The sequence below is a fragment of the Bombyx mori genome, chromosome 1 (assembly GCF_030269925.1).
Source record: "Bombyx mori chromosome 1, ASM3026992v2".
NCBI lineage: Eukaryota > Metazoa > Arthropoda > Insecta > Lepidoptera > Bombycidae > Bombyx > Bombyx mori.
This window is the reverse complement of record NC_085107.1, coordinates 15,883,285-15,906,910: the sequence shown is the minus strand read 5'-3', so window position 1 is coordinate 15,906,910 and position 23,626 is coordinate 15,883,285. Positions and strand designations below refer to the sequence as shown.

Below are 23,626 nucleotides of genomic sequence, written 5' to 3'. Positions count from 1 at the left end.
TTAGTTGTTACGGGGGAGTTATGTTGATATATTTTTTTATACTTGAATATTTGCGTCAAAAAAATAAGGAAGCCATTTTTTTAAAGTAGAACAGTTAAGTTTTCTTTGAATCGAAACTACGAGCTGCAATATTAGCAAAATATCAAAGCAAAATATCCAAAATATCAAAGCAAAATATCAAAAGAAAACAGCATAAGATAACAAGAAAACGAATTAGGCTCGAATTTCAATCACTGAACTGACACTAGTCCAAATGAATAAATTAATTTATTATGTACTTCAATAAAAAACAATGAAAAAAATACTGATTTCAAAAGGACAATGCCCATTTTCTTAGGGCGTTTGGGCCCAAAAAAAAAGTTGTCGTGTCACGATGGTTTTAACTTAATTTGATAGACAAAGAAATATCGTTTGATATTCAGAAAACGATTTTTATATTCTCACCCAGGTTTAAGAGAAATCTGTTTTTTTCTGCGGCTAAAATTAAGTTGTGAATAATCGCTCTCGTAATTAGTTACAGTGTTAAATAAGTTAATTGTGGTTAATTTTGATAGAATATATAATAATAATATATATAAGAATATATAATATATATAATAAGTCCTTATGTACATTTTATGATTATTATATACTCATAATAATAATAAAATGAAAGTGGTTTCTGAGAATGGACTTCATTCCTTCTTTCGGAAATGAAAATCCGGAAGCTGGCAACGATATTGTTGTTGTGGTTTTTAAATTCGCCAATCGACAGGCAAAGAGCATAGCCTATACAGCCTATCTGTCGTAGTTATATTATTTTCATGTCAATGAAAAACCGGTATATCTCTTTTCATTGCTTTTTGGGAGTTTTGACGTCAACTCGACGAATAGCACATTGACTGAGCATGAGTTTCCGCAGATCTTTTTTTTTGACAAAAAAAAAACAGTCACTGCCATGTTGCCACAGTTCTATTCCAATGATTCCTCACTAATCGTGAACAACGATTATTGACGTTTAATACACAAAAAAACGCCCAATTTATAATAATATATACTATTTATATATACAATAAACTATTAAAAAAACATTAAAATAAAACTTTAAGTGACGCTTCACTCGGGTTGCTGCCAAAACTCTCTGACCATATATATAATAAGAATAAGTAATGGTGGGCCACTGAGATTTTTACTAATGGGATCATTAATGTCTAAAAATATTAAATAATTCATGGTTTTAAGTAATAATTATTATTACAATATATAAATATTGAATTGAACAAAAATAAACTAAAAAACTCTGTGAATTATAACCATTAGCAATTTTTTTTTTATTTGTTGTTCAAGTCACAGACAATTCTTTCGTTTGGCAGCATTTAGGTTTATTGTAAGGCTGTATAGGCTAAGCCCTTTGTCTGCCTATTGGCGAATTTAAAAACTGTGAATGATGAAAGTACTCAGTTTTCGGATGTTATCAAATAAGTAATTTTTTTTTTTTTGTAAAACAATGATAGGGTGAAAGAAATGTTGATACATAAACTAAACAACGTGAAAAATTAATGCATAGTTTTTCACGTACAAATAGTTTTGACACAAAGTTGGCCCACTTTTAGGCATTGTCCTTTAAGGTGTAGTTTGTTTTTCATTTTATTCAACGTAAATTGCGCTAACACTGGTGGTAGGACCTCTTGGGAGTACCACCACCCTGCCTATTTCTGCCGTGAAGCAGTAATGCGTTTCGATCTGAAGGGTAGGGCAGCTGCTGTAACTATACTGAGATCTTCGAACTTGTATCTCAAGGTGGGTGGCGCATTTACGTTGTAGATGTCTATGGGCTCCAGTAACCACTTAACACCAAGTGGGCTGTGAGCTCGTCCATCCATCTAAGCAATAAAAAAAAATCCTACGCCATTTAGCTAACCAATATATCTGAACTATCTCAAAAAAAACACAAAAACAATTTTAAGGTAAGATTCTGCGATTTACATTAAATATATGTAAATATGAAAACTGGCAACGGTTGTTTTGAATACATCGATAAGTACGTAAAAACAACCTTGACCCTAGGATATAAAGCTCCGTCAAGTATTCACCGCAGAGCTCCATGGCTACCGAGGGGAGAGCATATATCTCGTTGCACTCACACAGCGCTACCAAATTAATCTAGTCTAGTACATACAGTTGATGCACATGGCAGGTAAGCATCGCAAGGGTTGGCCCTTCATCCAATATAAAATCAAATTTCAGAATAAAGAGTGCAGATTTTTTAAAACTAAACTGCGCATCGGTTGATTTACTTAGCGAACGGTATTTGTCCTTCAGAAGCGTAACACGCACGAGTATTGCTTACTGCATATCAAGCAACGGAAAAAGTATGCAATCGTAAATTTACATGAACACAGGACGGTAAACACTTATCAAGTCCACAGAGAGAGAAAAAACATTGTAAAATTATAACAAATAGTTCAGGCATTTTATTTATTGGCCATCAATTATCATCATCATTCTCCTACGCTTCTCCCAGTCACCTGGGGTCGGCGCAACATGTTTTCTCCATCCATATTCCTCTATCATATACCATTTCTTCGCTCATTCCCGTCTTCGGACTTATTGGTCATCAATGATATCAATAAATACCATTTTAATATAGAGAGGTGAAAGGCTATTTGGTTTATACGACATTTCGCTTAATACGCGCGACTTATCTCTGTAATTAAAAGTGCGTTTTATTTTGTATTAAAATCGACAGTTCGACCTTTTTAATAGAACTTCAATTAAGTTTACTGCATTCAAATAGCTGAAGATATTTTTTTTGTTATGATAGTTTTACCAAAATTTAAACTTTAAATGGTTCTTCTGTAAAGTTACGAAAATGTAGCTTAAACCAAATGGCAATTTGACCCCTCGATATAAAAGAAAACCGGCAACAATGTTGAACACGATTGACGTTGTTATAAATTGTTTTGCAGTATTAGAGCGATTTGATTTGTAAACTTAATGTTCAAATATGACGTTGTTATAAATTGTTTTGCAGTATTAGGGCGATTTAATTTGTAAACTTAATGTTCAAATATATGTCTACTTTTTGTTACTATTCCAACGTTAAGCAGAAACTAAGTGTTAAGTTAGTGATGACAGGAATCCGAAGAATATGAATTTCGCCATCCACAGGCATGAGATTGAATTCTTAATTTTATTGCAACCACTATTGTCCTAACTTCAAACTGGAATGCGTCTTTGCCTCGAGACAGTATGGTGATAATCCGTACTAGTTATAATAAATTAATAAATAAATGAAAACAAATCATGACGTCATCGTGACAAATTAGGATTCCCTGTGTTACGGGTACCTGATTTTTTTTTCCTACCTAAGCTGATAGCCTTGAGAGGCTATATCAGCGTGGGTACCAGAGACTGTGATACTTATATACTGACATACTTATATACGCTTAAATATATACATATACAGATAATAACCACCTAAAGCAAACAAACCTGTTTAACACACGAATGTTTGTCCGAAGTGGGAATCGAACCCTTGGCGTAACAGTCAGGCACACTAAATACTGAACCACCTACCGAACGGTATCCCTGAACTCAGCACTGGTGCTGGCAGGGGTGCTCCCCCTTGACCTACGCGTACGCGAGATGGCCTCGCGTACGCGTAGGTGGCCAAGAGGGGGGCGCATCTGCCGGTGCTGGGAGACGGGGATATCGAGCGGGTGGCATCGGCACTGGAGAGGCCTCATCCAGCGGAACAAGTTGGGATGGAGCTACGAAGCCTGGTAGACGAGGAGCAATACCTCGAACATCGAGGATATGAGGTGCGTATATTTACGGACGGGAGCAAGATTGAGGGCAAGGTCGGGGCCGCGCTATCCATCTGGACTGGCGAGGCCGAAGCCAAAACCCTCAAACTTGCTCTCTCGCCCCACTGTACCGTCTACCAGGCAGAGCTCTTGGCCCTTTGTGAAGCTGCAAATGAGATCAGCCGGCGAAAAGAGAACGTTTTCGCCATCTTCAGCGACTCCATGGCGGCCCTTCAGACAGTGGCTGACCCGGATTCCCTTCACGTCCTTGCGGTCCGGATGAGGGGCGCTCTTAGTCACTGCAAAACGCAGGGCAAGAGCGTCTCCTTGTTTTGGATTAAGGCTCACGCGGGACTTGAGGGGAATGAGAGGGCCGATGCCCTGGCTAAAGCGGCCGCCCTGAGGTTGAAGAAGAAACCCAACTATGACCGGTGTCCGGTCTCATTCGCGAAGCGTGTAATCCGCATGGACACGCTCGCCGAATGGGATCGGAGGTACAGCGCCGAACAAACGGCCTCAGTCACCAAGCTGTACTTCCCAATCGCGTCCGAGGCATACAGGATAATCAGAAAGATCGAAATGACCAAGGAGGTAGCACAGGCCTTCACAGGGCATGGTGGGTTCTCCGAGTACTTGGCCAGGTTCAAGTGCAAGGAGAGCCCAGCATGCATCTGTGACCCTTACGTCGACGAGTCAGTGGCCCACGTGCTTCTGGAGTGTCCAGTCTTTGGCTCAGCACGATTCGACTTAGAGGTCGAACTGGGCCAAGGACTCCATGCGCGAGAACTCCCCAATTTAATGAAAAAAACCTGTGCGAGGAACTTGTTCCTAAAATATGCTATAAAAATTATAAAGGAGGTTAATAAAAGAAATAGAACATAAGAAATTTTTATAACATATAATATTTTAATATATTATTACTGTTGTAAATAACCTAGTTTAAGTAAATAGGATTAAGTGTACATGTACTAGGTTGAAGGTAGAATAAGGAAATGTAAATAATTATAGAAATAAATAGTCCCAACAGCCCTACTCCCCTCCCCTCCTTTTAGTAACCGCAGCTAGGAATGCAAAGTATGAATGGAATGAATGAAAAAAAAAAAAAAAAAAAAAATACTGAACCACCGGGTCAGTTCACAAATATGGGTATATTTGTGAACTAATTAAATGTTCATAAAATATACTTACACGACTGTACCGTAACTAACTACTTAATGGTAATTCCAGTGCCATTCTTGTGGACGTGACGCATAGATAACTATAAAATATATTTTTGTTTTGATACTGTGGTTATTAAACACACTATTCATAAAACACACATCAGAATTAATTTTTAAATGGGCACACTATTTTTGTCGACATTTTGCCCTAATAGCGCTGCTCCTACTACTACCGTGACTACTATGATATATTTTTAATTGCAGTGCGCAATTTGTACAATTCATGCACGTATGTATGTATGTGCACTTTTACAAAATCTTTATTTTGAAATGGAAATAATGTTTTAATTAATAATGTTACCTTTAATTGGTTAAGTATGAGAGTACTGGAAAACTTGTTTGATCGACAGTGATAATGAAAATAGCTTTATTGCCGTCGATGTCAGACAATCGTATGGACCACTGATGACCATAGTCACCAAAGCAAAACAGATGAGGTTTTCTTTCGAAATATCATTTGCATTTATTTATAATCGTGAAATCATACTGAAAATAACATAGAAAACGACTCTTATATTTATTGTATTTATGCAAAAATTGCCATTTCCAGAGAATAAAGATTTTGTGAATTAGTAAAGATTGTTTTAATTTACGGGAATGAGTGTCAATAAAAAAAACAAATAACAATGTAAAACGATTGATGTAAAAAAATTCATACAATTTATATTAAATATAAATCTGTATAGATTTACTGATGGTAGAGCATTATTGTGATTATACAGACCAGTATTCCCGTTCCGTCATATTTGAAGGAAACACGTGTGTTACACAGGTACAATCTAGATTTCAACTACGTGTCTCAAATGACAGCATTCACAGTGATGTGTATGGGCTCTAAGTTAATACCTGGTATTTCGTGATCTGGCGTAAACAGCGATAAGTATCATTGGCGTTAAGGATATCCGTCAGTTTTATAAAACTGTGTTTGTATTGTTTCAACGAAAGATAGCAATTTCAATCCCACAGAATTCCGACAGCCCTAGGTACAAATTGCAGTACCTAGGGGAGCCTTAGGTATATCGAGAGGGAGCGTTACAAAGCGCGGGAGGCTCTTTATATATGTACGTCGGGTGCTTATTATTTTGCAAACGGGGATGGTTTTGTTGATTTTTGATACACTGATTTCATTTCATTTCAAACGAATGGCAATGAAGCCTTCTGTTAATAATAAATCCGTCTAATGAGTAATCTGAAAAACATCCAACATATTTCGTAAACCAAGTTCCATAATTTTTCACATCATCATGGAGAAGTTTGGTTTGCGATTGTCTGTAATTATTTCATCCTTAATAACTTACATTTTATCTACATCGTTCATTAACGGCAACCCTTAGATAAAACAATGAAGTCCATAGATTAAATAAACATGACTTAGCAATTCAATAATCCGAGCGTTTCGGTTGGTACGCTATTTCGGTAACACCATCGAACATAGGTATAGTAAAACGTGGTTGCCATATACGTTTTTGTTTTAATTGAAACAAAATATTTGAATTCATTCAATTGTTTCTATGCGCCCGTTAATTAATGCCCTACCCACTATAACTTCTACTGTTTGTCATTTAAAAAATTGATTAATTTAATCATTTGATCAATTTGATTTTTTGTAATGATTTGCCAGTGTGCGATCAAAACATTTTTTACTATTTAAGAATATTCATTTAAAATAATACTCTACTTAGATGAGATGCACTCTGAGAATAATGTAGTCCACAGAGTTTCTCGGCGGATCTTCTCAGTGGGTCGCGATTCCGATCCGTTTGTAGATTCTGCGAAGCACTGCTCTTGCTAAGGCTAGTGTTAGCAAATGCTCTCAGGTTGAGCCCGTGAGCTCACCTACCCGTCCGCGCATATCTGGAATAGCCTCTTAAGCTACCAGTGAATAGATAGGAAAAAACAATGTAAGTAAAAATAGTAACGTTATTCTCACGTCTCAGTTCGACGAGTTTCGGAAACATTGAATTTAAACGACTTACCTCTTCTTCAAATGTGTTGTCTAGGGCTGCAGGTGGTTTTCCTCGAGGTTGGTAAAGGGTTTCGATGGCTTTCAGTTCAGCTGGGGCTTCTGTGTTTCGGTCATACAATGCTAACATCTCTTCCCTTCCGTACCTGTTGTCAATGAAAAAAACGAAATATGAAATAAAAATACCAAGGTTTTTATGTTCCTCTAGAAACGTTCAATCGATTAACGTAGCTATTTTAGATAGTAGAGATGAAATCTAGACAGAAGGCAGTTGGTGCGGAAGTTAAATAAAGAAGATGATAGTGAAGAGAACATTTCAAGCAAATGCCCTAGAGCACACTCCATGGAACACTCGATAAAACACAGAGAACTAAAATCCCCATGTAATCCAGGATTCCAAAGCATTCATTTAATCAAGATTTTCGATCATTCTTCTCTGGATTGTCAGTATCTACCATTTATTAGTTATATATAAAATGAAATTCAACAAATTTAAGTGGAATTGAGACTTTGCGATCACTTTACAACTTTCCGAGAAATGTGTATATTGCACAGTGGTTTACTTGTATAAGCATATTATTGCAATGTGCACAAAATAGTATTAAATTACGTTCTTATGAGCAAGAGTGTTAAATGACAAAAGACTCGGCACTGTGTCTCAGAATTCAGCAAGTCTGTTATAAAATTATCGTTCGTATAATCCATAAAATTCATTGGATAAGCAAAAACTGTTGGTGTTAATAGATTATTTGTCTTAGTAACATACTTTTTTATAATAGTGTCTCTCAATATGCAAAGCAATATATTCGATGTTTTATTATAAATGGAAAAAGTAAAAAAAACTGTTACATAAACAATGAGGGTTCCGTTTTATTTTATGTTAAATGTTAGCCTTTAGACTACACTGTGTATATGGTCAAACATAACTACATATAACCAGGAAAGTAGTCACCCTGTCTGACCTGCAGTATAATAAATAATAATTACAGAATTGCGAAATTCACGTTAAGATGTTCGTGATTACCGGGGGGTAATCGATTAACAAAGGACGAGTCCTGAAATCACCGGTCGTCCATCTAAGCTAATTTAATTAAAAAATGAGCGCGACTAAAAAAATTGTAACCTGAATTACATTTTCCGCTAACGGCTTCGTCTTCTTTGTATTTTCATTTACACACAAACTGTTCACATTGTCAAATTTATTACAATGTATCCGTCGTTCCCGATCAGAGTCTGATGGGTGAATAACAAATACAATTTCCGAAGCTCGATGTCGGTTGTCTCCCTCTAACATTGCTATAAATCGATATGCACCGGAAGCAACGCAAACTGCATTACTCGCTCTCAATAACTAGGTATAACAATAACAGGAGATCAAATTATAAGGAACTTTTCGAATGATGAAAGTACACTAACAAAAATTATTTACGAACTGTAATAGTGAAGATGCAATAATTTTACAAAACCGTTATCGCTTATGGAAAATAAAACTCACCTCAATTTCGCCAGTAACACTTTCGATGTCCCAGAATTGTTCGCTGTGTTCCCCGTTCCAGATGGTGTAGGTGTGCCACTGGCCGTTGCTCCAGAAGCTCCCGGACTAGTAGCACCGCCACCCGATGAAGTAGCAGAGCTTGGATTCTGACTATTCGGTGGAGAAGAAGCAGTTCTCTCCCTTGGCATATTACGCAGCCATAATGGACCAAATTTTATTGGATTACTACGATCTCCCATTTCAAAGAAAACTGAACCCGAAATTCAGGCAGCGCGAAGACAGGACAACTGGAACAATGAACGTTTTTTTTTGTTAACCAAATTAATTTTTAAAATTCGTCAATACGCACAAATCGCATTGCAAAATACACCAGCATTCGATCTATGCCCATTACAAGTCGCAAACGTGCAATTTAAACATATACATTTTACACAATGTTAAAAGAACTTAATTTACAAAAAAATAATTAAAGACGACTCTAACCTATTACGGAACGCGTTCTAGTCTAAGCGCTGACAAAACCAAAGTGACGCACAACGGGACGCCGGATGCCCGAAGCTAAGTTTATCCGAGGTATCTTGTGAAATAACAAAACAATATTGTATTGCGATATTTTCTGTTAATTGATATAAGCATAAAATATCATTGTAAGTAAATATATCGCAGTACTTTGATACTTAAGTTCAGTACAAATAAAAACCATTTTCAACGAAAGCACCATAGAGAAAATGTCTAGTTATCGAGATTTTTTAGTTTTTTTTGTTTTTTTGGCTTTAAGGCTGCTGCACAGTGCTATATTCTTTGTGTTGTAAAATCCACTGAGCTTTTTGCGATTGGCGATTTACTCAAAAGGTAGATTAAGATAGATTAGTTTAAAGATTGAAGATATTTAATTATATGGTTTTCTCGAAATCGAATCGATTTTGAACTTAAAATTTACAAAATTAAAACAGTTTCATTTAATTTTCAATGTACTACATTAACAAATTCAATTTTTTAAGCATAGCTTATGAATTATTATATTTTGTGATATAGATACTGGAACTGCATTTATTATTATTGAACGCATTTTTTACTCGTAATATAAAAAAAATGGTGTGATTTACGCGCTGCGAATGCAAAAAGATTAAAAATAAAACACAACAAAAAAACATATACATAAACTTAGCAGAAATTAAATAATCAGCAAAATTAAGTTGAAGCTTTGTTATATACAAGTTTTTCACAGGAATCGCCAGCGGGCCATTACACGTGGGCGAATGAGGGCGATAATTAATAGCAAAACAGAAAACAACATTTCGCAGAGCTATTTCCGTCGACGAATCCGTTTTTCCTTGAAATATACCTGTACAAGTCCTGTTTGAAACGGGCTATTTGTGCTCAGCAAAAATCAATATTGTAACGCTCCAGCCAATTACAGATTTCACGAAATTGAACTATATTTCAATTTGCAATCAAACGGATTCATCAAATAGAAACAATTATCTGTTATGGATAAATTATTCGACAAAACGCATAATACTATTGATTCGCACAAATTTAATTCTCGCAAATGCAAATACTTTCTACGTAGGGTTTATGAATACAAAAAACTACAAAATGGAAATTTACGAAAATTAAGCCAGTTTATGTTTGAGAGTAAATAAATGTTATATTGCAATTCAAATCGAAATATTTATCTGCAGTTATTATAATAAAAGAACTGAACCATAGGGCCCGGTATTGAACACTACATACGATTTATTTACCTTGGTTTCAGATATGTGAACCCTAGTGAATCAAATAAGAGAGCTGTCTAACACAGACTGATATAGTTTCTTCTATTTTTTAACTATTCTTTGTTTGAATAACTTGTATGCACAAATAACTTCTGATTAAGACAATACATTTCCAAATAACCAGGTACTTAAATTAAACCTAAATGAATGGTTAAGTCATTGATAAATTTATGATACTTTAATTTATTTTAATTTATAGTATAATAATTGATACTTAACTTTAGTGAATCAAGAACAAACAATATGTTAAGCCAATCAGAAAATATGTAAATCTCTATACTTTAAAATCAATCTACATTAATTTTAGCGAAATGTCTAATAAAACCCGTGTAATTTATAGTTACATTTTCATAAGTTTACTTTCATGATCTTTATTATCAAAATGAAACGCTTTACATAAACAAACGAAATGATTTTTGATGTACCTAATCAAAAAAGTTTAAAATTATAGGACCGTTCGAATTTAATCATTTGCGCGACACGATAATGATAATTTTACGATATTAATATTATTTCGAAGCTTTTAATTTAACGACACGGTACAAGACATGGTCTGCGACATGACCATAAAATAAAACTATAACACCTCATAACAAAGTACGCTTTCCACAATCAATTACAAAAAGTGCATTTATTCAATGTCAGCGGATTTTTTTTTAATGTATATGAGTACCATAAGCAAGTGTGCTCATTAACTTTTGTTTATTTATTTAAACCCAGTGAATGTTTTTTTTAATGTTAAGGAAGACATACAGCGAGTACCGTCGCTCTAAGACATTTCAAGGATTCATGCTGCTCATGTGACACTAGAGGAAACAATTCCAGAATCGTACGTGACGAAAATTATCTCTGAAAATACACTTTCGACGAATTTAGCGATTTCAGGTAAGACGGAATAAGTACTACTCTGCTGGCGGATGGAACTGAAGAAAAATCTTATATCATCATCGTACTCAAAAAGTTCCCAAAAGCATTCCTCATGTAACGGAAGATACACGGCGAGCAACAAAGTATCACTATAAACACACGAGATTCCAAATCAGTGAGATCAGTATTATAATAGACCATCCAAACTATCCTTTGTTAGAAGTGAAATGGAACTGGACGGTACTGGGAAACCACGGCCTAGAGATGGGAGCACTACGTAACGTAGCGTTTATCCTGTGATTTTTCAACAATTCTTTGGCTAGGCGTGAAGTACTACTTCGCTTTATTGAGAACTCCCAATAGAGGCCAATGTAACTATCATCCAAATGATTACAATAATAATCATTGCTCAAAATATAGAACCCTACAATCCCAATACCCTAATATCTTGGTAGGCAATTTAATTATACGTAATACACTAGCTATAATGGTTGAATCTCGTATTTCCTTTTTAAAGATTGCACTAGATTAGAATTACTCTTTAGATTCATTCTCTTCGTAGTCTATACTTAATTATTATTATTTAATATTATAAAGAGGAAAGATTTGTTTGTTTGTTTGTTTCGAATAGGCTCCGAAACTACTGGACCGATTTGAAAAAATCTTTTTCCATTAGAAGCCGACATTGTCCCTGATGACCATAGGCTACTTTTTTTTTTTTTTTTGTTTCATGTGTGTTTTAAAGTTTCCGAAGCGAAGCGAGGGCGGGTCGCTAGTAGTAAATAATTTATTTTCTGCATGTTGAAAAAGTCAATATTTTCAGTGTCTAGAATTACTTGTATCTAACATATTATGTAGATGTTTAATGTATTGGGATTCAGTCATTATTTATTATTAGCTGACTCTGCAGACTTCATAGTGCCTCAATCGATAAATAAGAGACCTAAACTTTTGTATAAAATAAACTTAAAACAAACAAAAAGAATCCGTGCCACGGGGAACACACCAAAGGTAAAACAATTTTTTCATTTTATTTAATTCCGAGCATTTTCATATTTATTTTACCCTTTAAACCTTCTCTGGACTTCCACAAGTAATTCAAGACCAAAATTAGCCAAATCGGTCCAGCCGCTCTCGAGTTTTAGCGAGACTAACGAGCAGCAATTCATTTTTATATATATAGATTTATTATTATTATTTTTGCGACTGCTGAACTTATTCATGAAGCGTTTATGGTGGCTCTCATTTGAACCAGGTCCTGAATCTCATTTCCTGAATCACAGCTACAGATAATGTTTTGTATTTTTGGTGTGTAAATCTTATACAAGGATATTTCTCTATATGAGCGCTTTACTTCTTTACGTGTTTTGGTCAGTATAATGAGTACAAGCCAGTAGCAGAGTCGACAGGAAAAAATTACATCAGGTTGTAGAAAACCGGAAAACGATTTTTTTTGTTATAATTATGTACATCAATTTTGTTTTATATGCATTTCTTTTATTGGTAAAACTTACTCAATACATTACGTATTCAGTTATGACAAAACCCATATTTTTATGTACTTATTACTTAATTACTTACAAATTCTTTACCTGCACGACAGAAATATTTGTAAGCAAAATCAAGTGATTTAATCTTTGTGCGTAGTGTGTCACGGTATAATTATGTTATTGGTCGATGACGAGATATTCGTCTTCACAACTCGACGACATGGCGCGTCTTTTGTTTAGACTCTTAGATATCAGTATATATGTATGTCAGATCTCTTAGATATCAGTACAGATGACTAAAATGGTTCTTAAACCGCTACATGCATTTTTAACACTGGCTTTGGAAATATCACCTGCTGCTGACAAGATCTAAAGTTCGTTGTATTAAAAGTAACTACATATATGTTAGCAATTGAGTTCCTTTTTTCATTATCAACAAAAGGATTAAGAATGCAAAGTAATTTCACTAACTGAGACGATTAGACCTAGACTATTTACAGTAAAGTTGAACTTTTCAAACTTTAAAAAGAACAAGGAGAATTTCAAATTAATCTCCATCGAAAGAGTGACGCATTAGTATATAAATATGATGAAGGACATCTCATTGTGTGTCGCCTACACCTCGTAGATGTTCATGAACGTCGTTTAGTAGAGATTAGGCATTATCATTCTATTCTGATCAATATATAGTTGCATTGTGATGTCGTCTTACTTATTTAAATAAATATAAAATTGTGAATGTGAGTGGTTACGATATTTAAATTTATGTAACAATAAATAAAATAATAACAATCCTAAAGGTATAACAATAGTACAGTATCGTTATTATGAGTTGGAATATGTATGTAATAATAAATGAACGAGCTGTTGGTCATCAAAACTATAACAGTAAAGAAAGGGCGACATACTCGGAAGTAACCAACCTTTTACTATTTACAATAATCATTGAAAATAAACTTTAGATCTAACAAATTAATTATTGAGCGCAAAACTAACCAAAATTATAAATATGTATATAAATCTAAATCAAACGTCCCAACACTGTTTAATCTTTTTTCAATGCGAAAATCTTAACATACCTCATCAATTATCAAGTGTGTTTTATGGTACAATAATAAAGAAACAGTCAAACAAAGGGTGTAGGGCTTTGTTATTATAAATAATGTTCATAGTTAAACTAATCGAGTAGGGCCTGGATCACTTGCCCTTCAAAAGATGCAGGAATAGCAGCTATATAAAACAGTAGAGACCCATATGTTCAGACCGGTGGCAGCATCCAAGTAATGTTTTTCCTTTTCCTTCGCAAACAAACAAACATACTGTCTATCTGAAGACAAGTCGCTCATGGATATCAGCAATGCCAGAGGCAGTCAGGTCGCAGTCTACAACTAAAATGTCTATGGACTCTGGTAGTCACCACAGTTAGATTGTCCACCACGCCAGTAACGAATGCACATGCAAACTAGAAAAAATGACTATTTATTTAAATATATGTATACTTTAGACAAGGAACAGAAATAAACTAAGTAAAAACTATCCATTTTGCAGGATGAATTTATCTTCACACAATCCAAAAATATTGAATAGTACTTATTCAGATTATGTACAACTTTCATATGTTATATAACCTTGTTAGTTACTTAAATAAACAGAGAAATAAAAAAATGTCAATTTGAATTCTCAGTTTCAAATTGGTTGTCCGTTTTCATATTATTAATAGATATGCTAATGCACTTAACATTAGCTGTGCCGAGTTCTATTTCCCAACAAAGCAATAAATATTGAACTAAATTTTTCCAATACACTTTAGCCTAAATCAATTATGAACATTAATGTTTTTTTATTACAGTATAACCCAGGCCACCTAGACAAAAGTAAATAGTCACTGGCATCAAGTTGCTATTTGCAACTGGCACAAGGTGGTCTTTCAGCCTGATGGTGTACAGAAAAAAACATAACTACAAAAATTGGTAATCTCTGATGCAATAGCATTAAGTAAAATAATTGACATATCCCTACAGGACAAAACAGCTCTTTTTTGTGTCAAATATTATAACACTGGTTAGAATTGTATTTCACACTGGACCAAACCCTGTTGAAAAATCTTAATTTTTCAGTAATGATGGGGCCTTTCCGTAATGAGGATATTTGCTCAGCATATCATAGTGGAAAGGAATTTTTTGTATGATATAGATATTAACATTTATTTATTAAATGACATGTGTATTGAGCAATTTATTGTAACTTTGATAAAAGTTAAAACCTAAGACAACCGATGCTGTTTAAAAAAAAGCAAGGAAATAAATAGCGTTAAAGTAACTGTACCTAATATTCACATCAGACCTCAACAGCGCTACTGGAAGTATCTAATAACGAAAATTTGTTAAAACTTTAAATAGTATGCCTGTGCAAATAAATAAATGGAGCAGTTTTTAATAGCAATAAAATGTTAGTCTAAATTGAGCTTATTCAAACATGGTCTTACTGGGTTCTATGTGTTACTCTGTATAATATGTGTTTACAAGAGCACAGTCCTGATATGTAATGAAATATAATAAATATAATTTTGTTTGTTGAACTTTAGATTATATTACAAATTATTCTTTTGTTCACACTAGTTTTACAGAAACTGGCTTATATTATATTATATCCACAAATAACAAGCACATTCAGAAGCATTAAAAAAAGATAATCTCTAATTAAAATAATGAATAAATAGTAATAATATACATAATATGTATATAATAGCTATGAAAAATTATCAACAAAATCATTTCATTCGATTTTATCTTGAACATTTTATAAAATAAAATGTCATAGTGAAGAATGTTATTTCGAACAATTTGCAAAAACCAGAACACAATATGTTTTCTTTGTGTGTGTTTCAGTAATTTTCCACATGATTTTTGAAACCAGAAACTCTTTGATCATGAAAGACACACAACCTCATTGTTCGCCTAATGTTAAGTAGTTATCAAATTTCATGATGAGAATGCATCACTCACTCGTTATATACATGAATCTACATTTGAGGCTTATGTGTAAAAGAGCTTTATATTAAGAATGATTATTAATTTACTAAGCTAAACACAAACAAAACACCAGCAGATCTAAGCCTACTAAGCATAAATACTATTTGTTTTATTAAGATCATATTTCAAGGCGCCTTCAATATACACTGCATTTCTTTTAGACCATAAATTCCATTAGTCACATAATTTTTAATTGTGTTACAGTGGGTGTAATGAAAATGTATTCAAAAAAATGAGATACATTAGAATTAGATTTGTTACATATGTGTATTATCAAAAAGTGTGCTAACCACTGCTCTGAGCAAATCGAAGATTCTGTGGTAGCTAATAGCTTGTCTTAAAATTGCCTAAATAAGTTGCTTGCTTATAACCATCTTTAAATTGAACAAAATAAAAGTTTGTAGTTGTTTGTTATCCAGAATAGTTTAGTTTGTTTTGAAAAAGGAAACATTACCTTTTTAACTGATAAGAACATAATTTTGGTCTTTTTTGTATGTTAGTCACAATGGCAAGTCAGAGTAGCAAATATACTCCACCACTGCATTGACTTAGCAGTTTAATCAAATGCTAATATTGAAAAGTTCTAAGGTTTGTTTATTGTGGTTCCAAATAATCTAGTAAAGATTCTAGCATCTAATCAAAGCAACGAAAACGTAAAAATGGAGAATTGAGATCTGCTACTAGCATTGTGTGTATCAAAATGATAGCACCATGTTTCACCCAGATTCGAAGCCATTCAAATAATTTATGTTATAGTAGAGTGAGAAGTAGACATGAATTTTGTTTGTGCTTACATCGATGATCAGCCTCAGAGGGTGAAGGCAAGTGTTCAAATTCAAAAAAACCTTAATGATTATGTTTGGGCTTTTGCATAGTAATATTAACAAACTATAATAAGTCAAGTGAAAGTCACTTGAAACAATGGTGTAAAATTTACAGTAATATTATGTAATTATCTAATTAAAAATAACCATTAATTTTAAAGAAATCATCACCCTTTTGAATAATGAGTACTATTTAAAGAGTTTATTGAATCTCTTATCAGAGTACTGGTCTAGAGGTAAATTTTAGATTTCTATTTGTAAAATAATATAACTAGTTAAATATTCATTGAATGTGATTTAGTCATGAAGATTTGATTGTTTTGAAACAAAATATAAATACACTCACTTATGTTTCTGAATCATTTAAGAAAAAACATGTTCAGAAATCCTTGGATATATAATAAAACACTATCATAGGATATAAATAATTAAGGGCACCACCATGCCTTCAAATTGGATTAAAACTTTTAACTATCTCAATTTATTCTCAAAATTGCAATAGAATTATATTGCATATATCTCATTATATTGCAATAGAACCTACCTCTGCCATTCCATTAATAGGAACTTTATATTTTGATGTTTAATAACAATTAATGATGTGATAATAATGAGATTACATTAAAAAATTTCTAATTTAAATTTCTTTGTCAAATATAATTTTATTGAATATCTGTGAATTATTTATTAATTGTTTAATTTTTTTTACAATAATCAAATGATGACAAGGTCCTATTTTTAATTTAAATTTTTGCGTTTTGGCATTATATAGTAAAAAATTAGGTTCTTTAATATGAAAACAACTATACATAACAGTTAATTATTTTAAATGAGGTTTGTGATTTAACAATGTAATTTTTATTATTTAATTTGTAAATATAATTTATTTATTTGAGATGTAGTTATTTATGTGGATATTGTCAAACTATAGATTGATCTTTTTTGAGAATCGCTATTTTAACACTAACGATACTGTTATCTTTAAAAAATAAACAAATTATTAATTTCAAATGTTGCTTTTTATATAAATAAAATTACATTTTAACTGATAATTCTCTATTATAAAAACTATAGGTGTTAAATGGATAATACGACATGCTTTTTAAATCAATTAGTGTACAAACATGCGCGAAAAAAAATTGAAAGTATAGAGCTACGCACAGGATATTGAGAATAATAACATGCATACCCAAGTTGGAGACATTCGCATACACCTCGCAGATTTACACAATAGTCCCGATACAGAAAATATGTATTAGGACATGTTGTACATAACGTGCAAGACTACATGCCGAATCGGCATCACAACACATAGTCTATTATCGAAAGCGCATGGCTTTGTTCACAACACCACTAGCATATTAAACCACGACATACCACACCGTGTGCTTTCCTGGACATCTCGCAAACAGATTGAACACTCGATACAAGAGTCAAGGTGGAAGTTGAGCAAAATAGTTTACGAAACAAATTATACCATAACTGAAGTTAATCTTTATTCAATGAGAAAATGCTAATGGGGACACGGACATACATATAGCGAAATTGGATCAATAATTACCTAAGAGCTTCAATGATTCAATAAGACGCACGCACGGTGGCGACAGCAATATGGCGGACCAAAGTGAAAAAAATCTCTTCTCTCTGATTAATTTGAACGTCAACGCATGCACTTTACATGAGCCATAGACAAACAAAATACTACACTAAAACAGCGTGCTATATTCAAATATCTCTAACAAATCTAAATTAATGCTATTTATACCGACAAATTTTTTGGCAGAACCATTGAGCGTATCCATTTTATTTTATTCCATATGGAATTTAATTTCAATAATTCTTATCTAATTCTACTCCATTTCACTTTTAACAGATAGGGCTCTGGCCTTAAATTACTAAAAACTGGCAGTATGGATTATGTTACTTTTGCCTGTACATTAGACAGATCCAAAATAAATAGAATTGTTTTTTTTTCCTCCGGTACGGTTTGTGCATTAGCCAGTATCAAGTAATAACATTTTTTTAGTTCGCCGTTTTAATTATTTATAGATTATGAATAATAAAAACGAAGGAAACTGACCATTTTGGCTATTATTAGCATCAGTGTAAGTAGGAATTAAATTAGTTGTGTGGGACGGTAAATACAAATGTTTAGAACAACTTGTGTATCGATGAACATCGCTCATATAACATTGATGTTAGGATATCGATGTTTTCAAAAGTGAACATCGGTAAAAAAAAACGTCGATGACATATCGATGTTTTTTTTACAAATTACCTTTTTTTTCGAATTTACACCAAAGGATTTTTCAAACAAAATGAGTGTGATATGAAAAATCGAAGTACATATTATGTACTTAGATTTTTCAAGTACATAATATGTACTTGAGAGCTGTGTGTGTGAAGTACATAATATGTACTTGAAAAATCTACATCAATCTACAAATCTACAAATACCACAAGATCAGCATTCAACTCCAAAAGGGGAAAATAAAAGTTAAAATGTACAGACCTGTGTAATCATCTTTTATCATATAAATTTTTAAAGGCAGTTAAACAATAAGAAACAATTTTTACGAATATAATAAAACAGAAAATAACACGTATTAATGAAACATTCATTAAATTCTTACTGTTCATGACGATGGTGAAAAAGAAACCACGCATGACAGAATTATGATAGTTTTATTTAATTACTTTTAAAATACATTATATTATTAACAAATGTTGACGCGTGTCACGCTGCTGGTCGACGAACACGAATCTTAGGCCGCGGGCGCAACCTCCTCCCGCTGCCTTCCCCTGTCCCCTCTCTCGCCCTGAACGTCGTGAACATCCTCCCCCCCTTGGAAGCTGAGGTTCCAAGGAGCTCATAGGCATCTCCTGTGGGCAGAGCGCAAATTTTTGATAACGCTCTCTTGACGATGCCCTTTGATGTCTTGATATCCACAACTCTGCAGATTCCATCAGGTCCATAATACATGTGGTGAATTCGTCCTAGGATCCATTTCATTGGTGGAAGTTGATCATCCTTGACGACTACCATGTTTCCAATTTTTACGTTCCGCTCACCATTCTTCTGCCATTTTACACGCTGCTGAAGTTCACACAGGAACTCACGTGACCACCGTGTCCAGAACGTTTGTCTCATTCGTTCTAACTGCTCGTATCGGTTGATCGATATCCTGATTGTAGTTGGAGCCGGTAACGACGACAATGGACGCCCGATAAGGAAGTGCCCAGGTGTTAAAGGTGTAATATCAGAGGGGTCCGCTGACATAGGTGTCAAAGGACAGGAATTTAATATTGCCTCAATTTGAGAGAACAACGTTGTTAATTCCTCAAAGGTTAAACCATTATTTCCTGCTACACGTTTTAGATTAAACTTTGCGGCTTTAACGCCAGCCTCCCAGATACCACCAAAGTTGGGAGCGTAGGCTGGATTGAATTTAAACTCTATGCCCTCACATAAACCGAAATCAGTAACGGACCCATTAGCGGCTTTAAGCATTCTTTTCAATTCATTATTCGCCCCAACATAATTTTTGCCATTGTCGCAATATATTGTGCGTGGTTTACCGCGCCTAGAGATAAACCGACGTAAGCAGAGCATGAATGCATTAGTGCTTAGTTCACTCACGACCTCTTGGTACAAAGCTTTGGTGCAAAAGCAAACAAAGAGACACAAGTAGCATTTGCTTGTGGTTGCGCCACGGCATTTGCGATTCAATATAAGGAAGGGACCTGCAAAATCGGTGCCACAAGTTTCAAACGGAGCAGCTGGATTGACACGAAGATCAGGTAAGTTAGACATAATAGGCTGTATATTTTTGCCTCTTAATTTTGGTACACTGTACGCAATTATTAGTTGTCTGATTAGATTTATCCCTCCAGAGAATCAATTGCAGATGGCGCTGCGACTCATCGACCTCAATTTGTCGGTGCATTTTTTCTATGTCCCCTATGACAACAAATGCATTATAACGAAAACGTGACAAGATCGAAAACAAATCGTCCTGCACTACCGACCTTACAAGCTGTGTAATCACTCGTGGTTTTACATGAGCCATCGAACACGACGCGCATAGGTGTAGTTTCGCTTTGATCACGTGTCACAGGGTGATGAGGTAAATAGTACCCGAAAGGAGGTCTCTCGATTGGTGATAAATGGCCCAACCGTTCATACTCATGAATAAAAGCTTTATATATTTTTTTCAAAATCGGAAACTTGTCGAGTTTTTTCTCTAAACTAAAAAATCTACATTTAGCTGTATTGAAAGAATCACCCAGAGCTCTATCAGGCGACTCACTCAAAGGCATCAGTACTGAGAATCGACCTTCTTCAGTACGCTTTGTATTTTGTAAAAAATGAGATTCACATACCTCATCAACCTTTGAGAACTTCTGCCTGTTAAGAGGGGGTAATTCCTCAATCTCCCAAAACCTAGGAAGAGATTCATTTATATTTCGGAAGAAATTACAAATTTTGTCATGAACTCCTGAACCAGAACCTACACCAGTTGGCCCAGATATCAACCAACCTAATCGTGATTCTTGGAGAGTAGGCTTATTACGCCCAAGCTTAATCTGATGACCATGAACGATCTCCCAGAATACATCTGCCCCTAACAACATATGAATATCAGAGGGATTAAAAAAGCTTGGATCAGCCAACTCAATGTTCGCAGGTAAGTTCAACGTAGACGTGTCTATTTCGACGTTAGGTAATCTATTTGTTATATGTGGTATGACCAGACAAGATACCATCATGTGAAAAGAATTGACCCGTGATTGTATTTTTATGTTACACACTTGTGATGCAGCACAGACTGTGTTATTAATTCCCAATACTTTTATAGGATTTTGATGAGAAATAGGTAAGTTAATCTTTCTTTGTAGTTCTTCCGTCACGAAAGACGCCTGGCTTCCGTTGTCGAGAAGCGCTTTCACGAGATAAGTTATATTACTGTTCGGATCAACTATTCTCACCTGAGCGGTACAAAGCAACACTTGACCAGGCATCATTGCAGACAGCGACACCTGTTCATTGGCACTACCGCCTTGAGAAGAAGAAGATGGGTTAGGTATGTTGTTGTTTCTGCTTTCTTCTTTCGATCTGCGCTCAACACTTGCAGATCGTTGAGTCTCACATACCCCGCGTGCCCCCTAGGCGCGGGGACCTAGTAGGAGGTTCGGCCCCGGCCCGAGAAAAAAAAAAAAAAGGTATGTTGTTGTTTGTGTTAACGTTACCATTCTCTTGCAATTGTTTATGTAATAACGAGTTATGTTTCGCATTACATATCTGGCAGCCTTTCCTGAAGCAACGAGAGGGACGATGACCAGATTTAAGACAATTGGAACACAATTTATGTTTATTAACTAGGCTCAACCTTGCATCTACATTCATATTTTTAAATTTATCGCACTCATAAAGAAAATGATTTTTTGAACAAATAATACACGATTTAGACGATGAATTTGCAGCAACAAAAGATTTAGTATATTTTGGTTCTTTACTTTGAACGTGTTTATCAGTCTTTGGTTGTTCAGTTTTGCAAAAGTGTACAGTTTCCAAAACATCAGCACGATTACGTAAAAATTCACAAAACGATTCAAGAGTAGGCGGCTTAGTCAATGAATTCCTGTGCTCCTCCCATTTGCGACTTGTGGCGCCATCTAGTTTTGTTGTCATCATAAAAATTATCAAAGTGTCCCAGAAGGAAGTAGGTTCCTTTAGGGTACCTAGAGCTCGCAAGTGTTTTGTGAAATAATCAATCATATAACGCAGTGACTGATGGGATTCCCTAGCAATAGGTTGAAATGAAAACAATGCCCTTAAATGATCGTTAACAAGAAGTCTTGTATTGTCATATCGTTTGCAAAGTAGGTCCCATGCTACATCATAATTTTCCGATGAAAACTCAATTGATTTTATCACTACCGCGGCACTACCTTCCAACACGGACCGTAAATAATGAAATTTATTAATTTTCGGAATTGACTCATTTTCGTTTACCATAGAACGAAAAGTATCTCGAAATTCCAGCCACTTCAAATAATTGCCGTCAAAACTAGGCAAATTTATTGTTGGCAAATTAATATTAAGAGATTTAGATTTGGATTCAAATGAATTTAAAGAACCATCGTTACGACTACTATCATTCAGGTTTTGAGCATCCACACAGCTCTCAATAATATTCTGCGCTTGTACGATTAAGGAACAAAAATGGTTTTCCATTGTTTCCCTTTCTTGTATTTGCCTTTCTTGTTCTAGAGTATCCTCGCTCAATAATTCAATTTTTCGTTGAACTTCATCAAAAACGGTCAATAAGTTTTGAAATCTTTCTAGTTTAAATTGAAGCTCATTAAGCTGAACCTTAGGCATTACTTTAGAATTAATTGCTTCTATAATTTTCATATACTTTTGAAAGGCAGTTACTCTTCCTCTAATCGTACCGCGTTCCTGAATTAATGATTTCAATTCCGCCATAATTTAAAGTTGCAACAAAATGGGCGAATAATAAATCAAAAACAATTACCAGAAACGAAGTTAATAAATGTTAAATTAAGAAACCAAACCATAAAGGCCGCTGTAAGTGTTCAACAGCGGCAGCCAAGTCGCTTAGTCCAGTCCGTCACTGATCCCGTCTTAAGCTCTCTTTGTTCCACGATAAATATACGCGCAGGTGCTTTGGTTGGGATCCAGGGGTTTCCTTTGCGGCTCGGATAGCTGGAATAGTCGGCAAAAAACTAATAAAATAGCTGTGTATACAATCACTTTTCATGAACCTATATCTCTTATACATAAATCACACTTTAACAAGTATTGCAAAAAAGCTATTGAATAGAAAGCCGTAACTTTTTCCAACAATTAGCATACGAAATAATATTTTACAAAAAAATAACATATTGTCATATCGTTTGCAAAGTAGGTCCCATGCTACATCATAATTTTCCGATGAAAACTCAATTGATTTTATCACTACCGCGGCACTACCTTCCAACACGGACCGTAAATAATGAAATTTATTAATTTTCGGAATTGACTCATTTTCGTTTACCATAGAACGAAAAGTATCTCGAAATTCCAGCCACTTCAAATAATTGCCGTCAAAACTAGGCAAATTTATTGTTGGCAAATTAATATTAAGAGATTTAGATTTGGATTC

At 34.4% G+C, this 23,626-nt stretch overlaps 2 protein-coding genes across 21 annotated transcripts in view; both read right to left on the bottom strand.

Moving 5' to 3' along the window:
• Positions 1-18,160, bottom strand: part of LOC101743001 (GRB10-interacting GYF protein 2) — a 53,716-nt gene extending 35,556 nt beyond the window's left edge. For 11 of the 20 annotated variants that reach the window (XM_062670293.1, XM_062670308.1, XM_038013608.2 and 8 more), the window contains exons 1-3: positions 18,019-18,160; positions 8,467-8,753; positions 6,985-7,117 (exon numbers count right to left, since the gene is read on the bottom strand). In XM_062670293.1, the coding sequence (XP_062526277.1) occupies positions 6,985-7,117; positions 8,467-8,705 (372 nt within the window). In that variant the 5' untranslated portion in view covers positions 8,706-8,753; positions 18,019-18,160. Of the gene's footprint in view, positions 1-6,984; positions 7,118-8,094; positions 8,224-8,466; positions 8,754-8,949; positions 9,056-17,646 lie in introns of those variants that run through there. The other 9 variants (XM_062670299.1, XM_062670305.1, XM_062670314.1 and 6 more) reach the window with 5 other exon arrangements.
• A 2,275-nt stretch (positions 18,161-20,435) lies between these two features.
• LOC134199734 (uncharacterized) lies at positions 20,436-22,947 on the bottom strand. The gene is made up of 2 exons (XM_062671243.1): positions 21,848-22,947; positions 20,436-21,573 (listed from the first exon to the last, which is right to left on the bottom strand). Exons 1-2 carry the CDS (start codon positions 22,945-22,947, stop codon positions 20,436-20,438), a joined length of 2,238 nt encoding a protein of 745 aa, XP_062527227.1.
• Between the last annotated feature and the right edge of the window lie 679 nt (positions 22,948-23,626).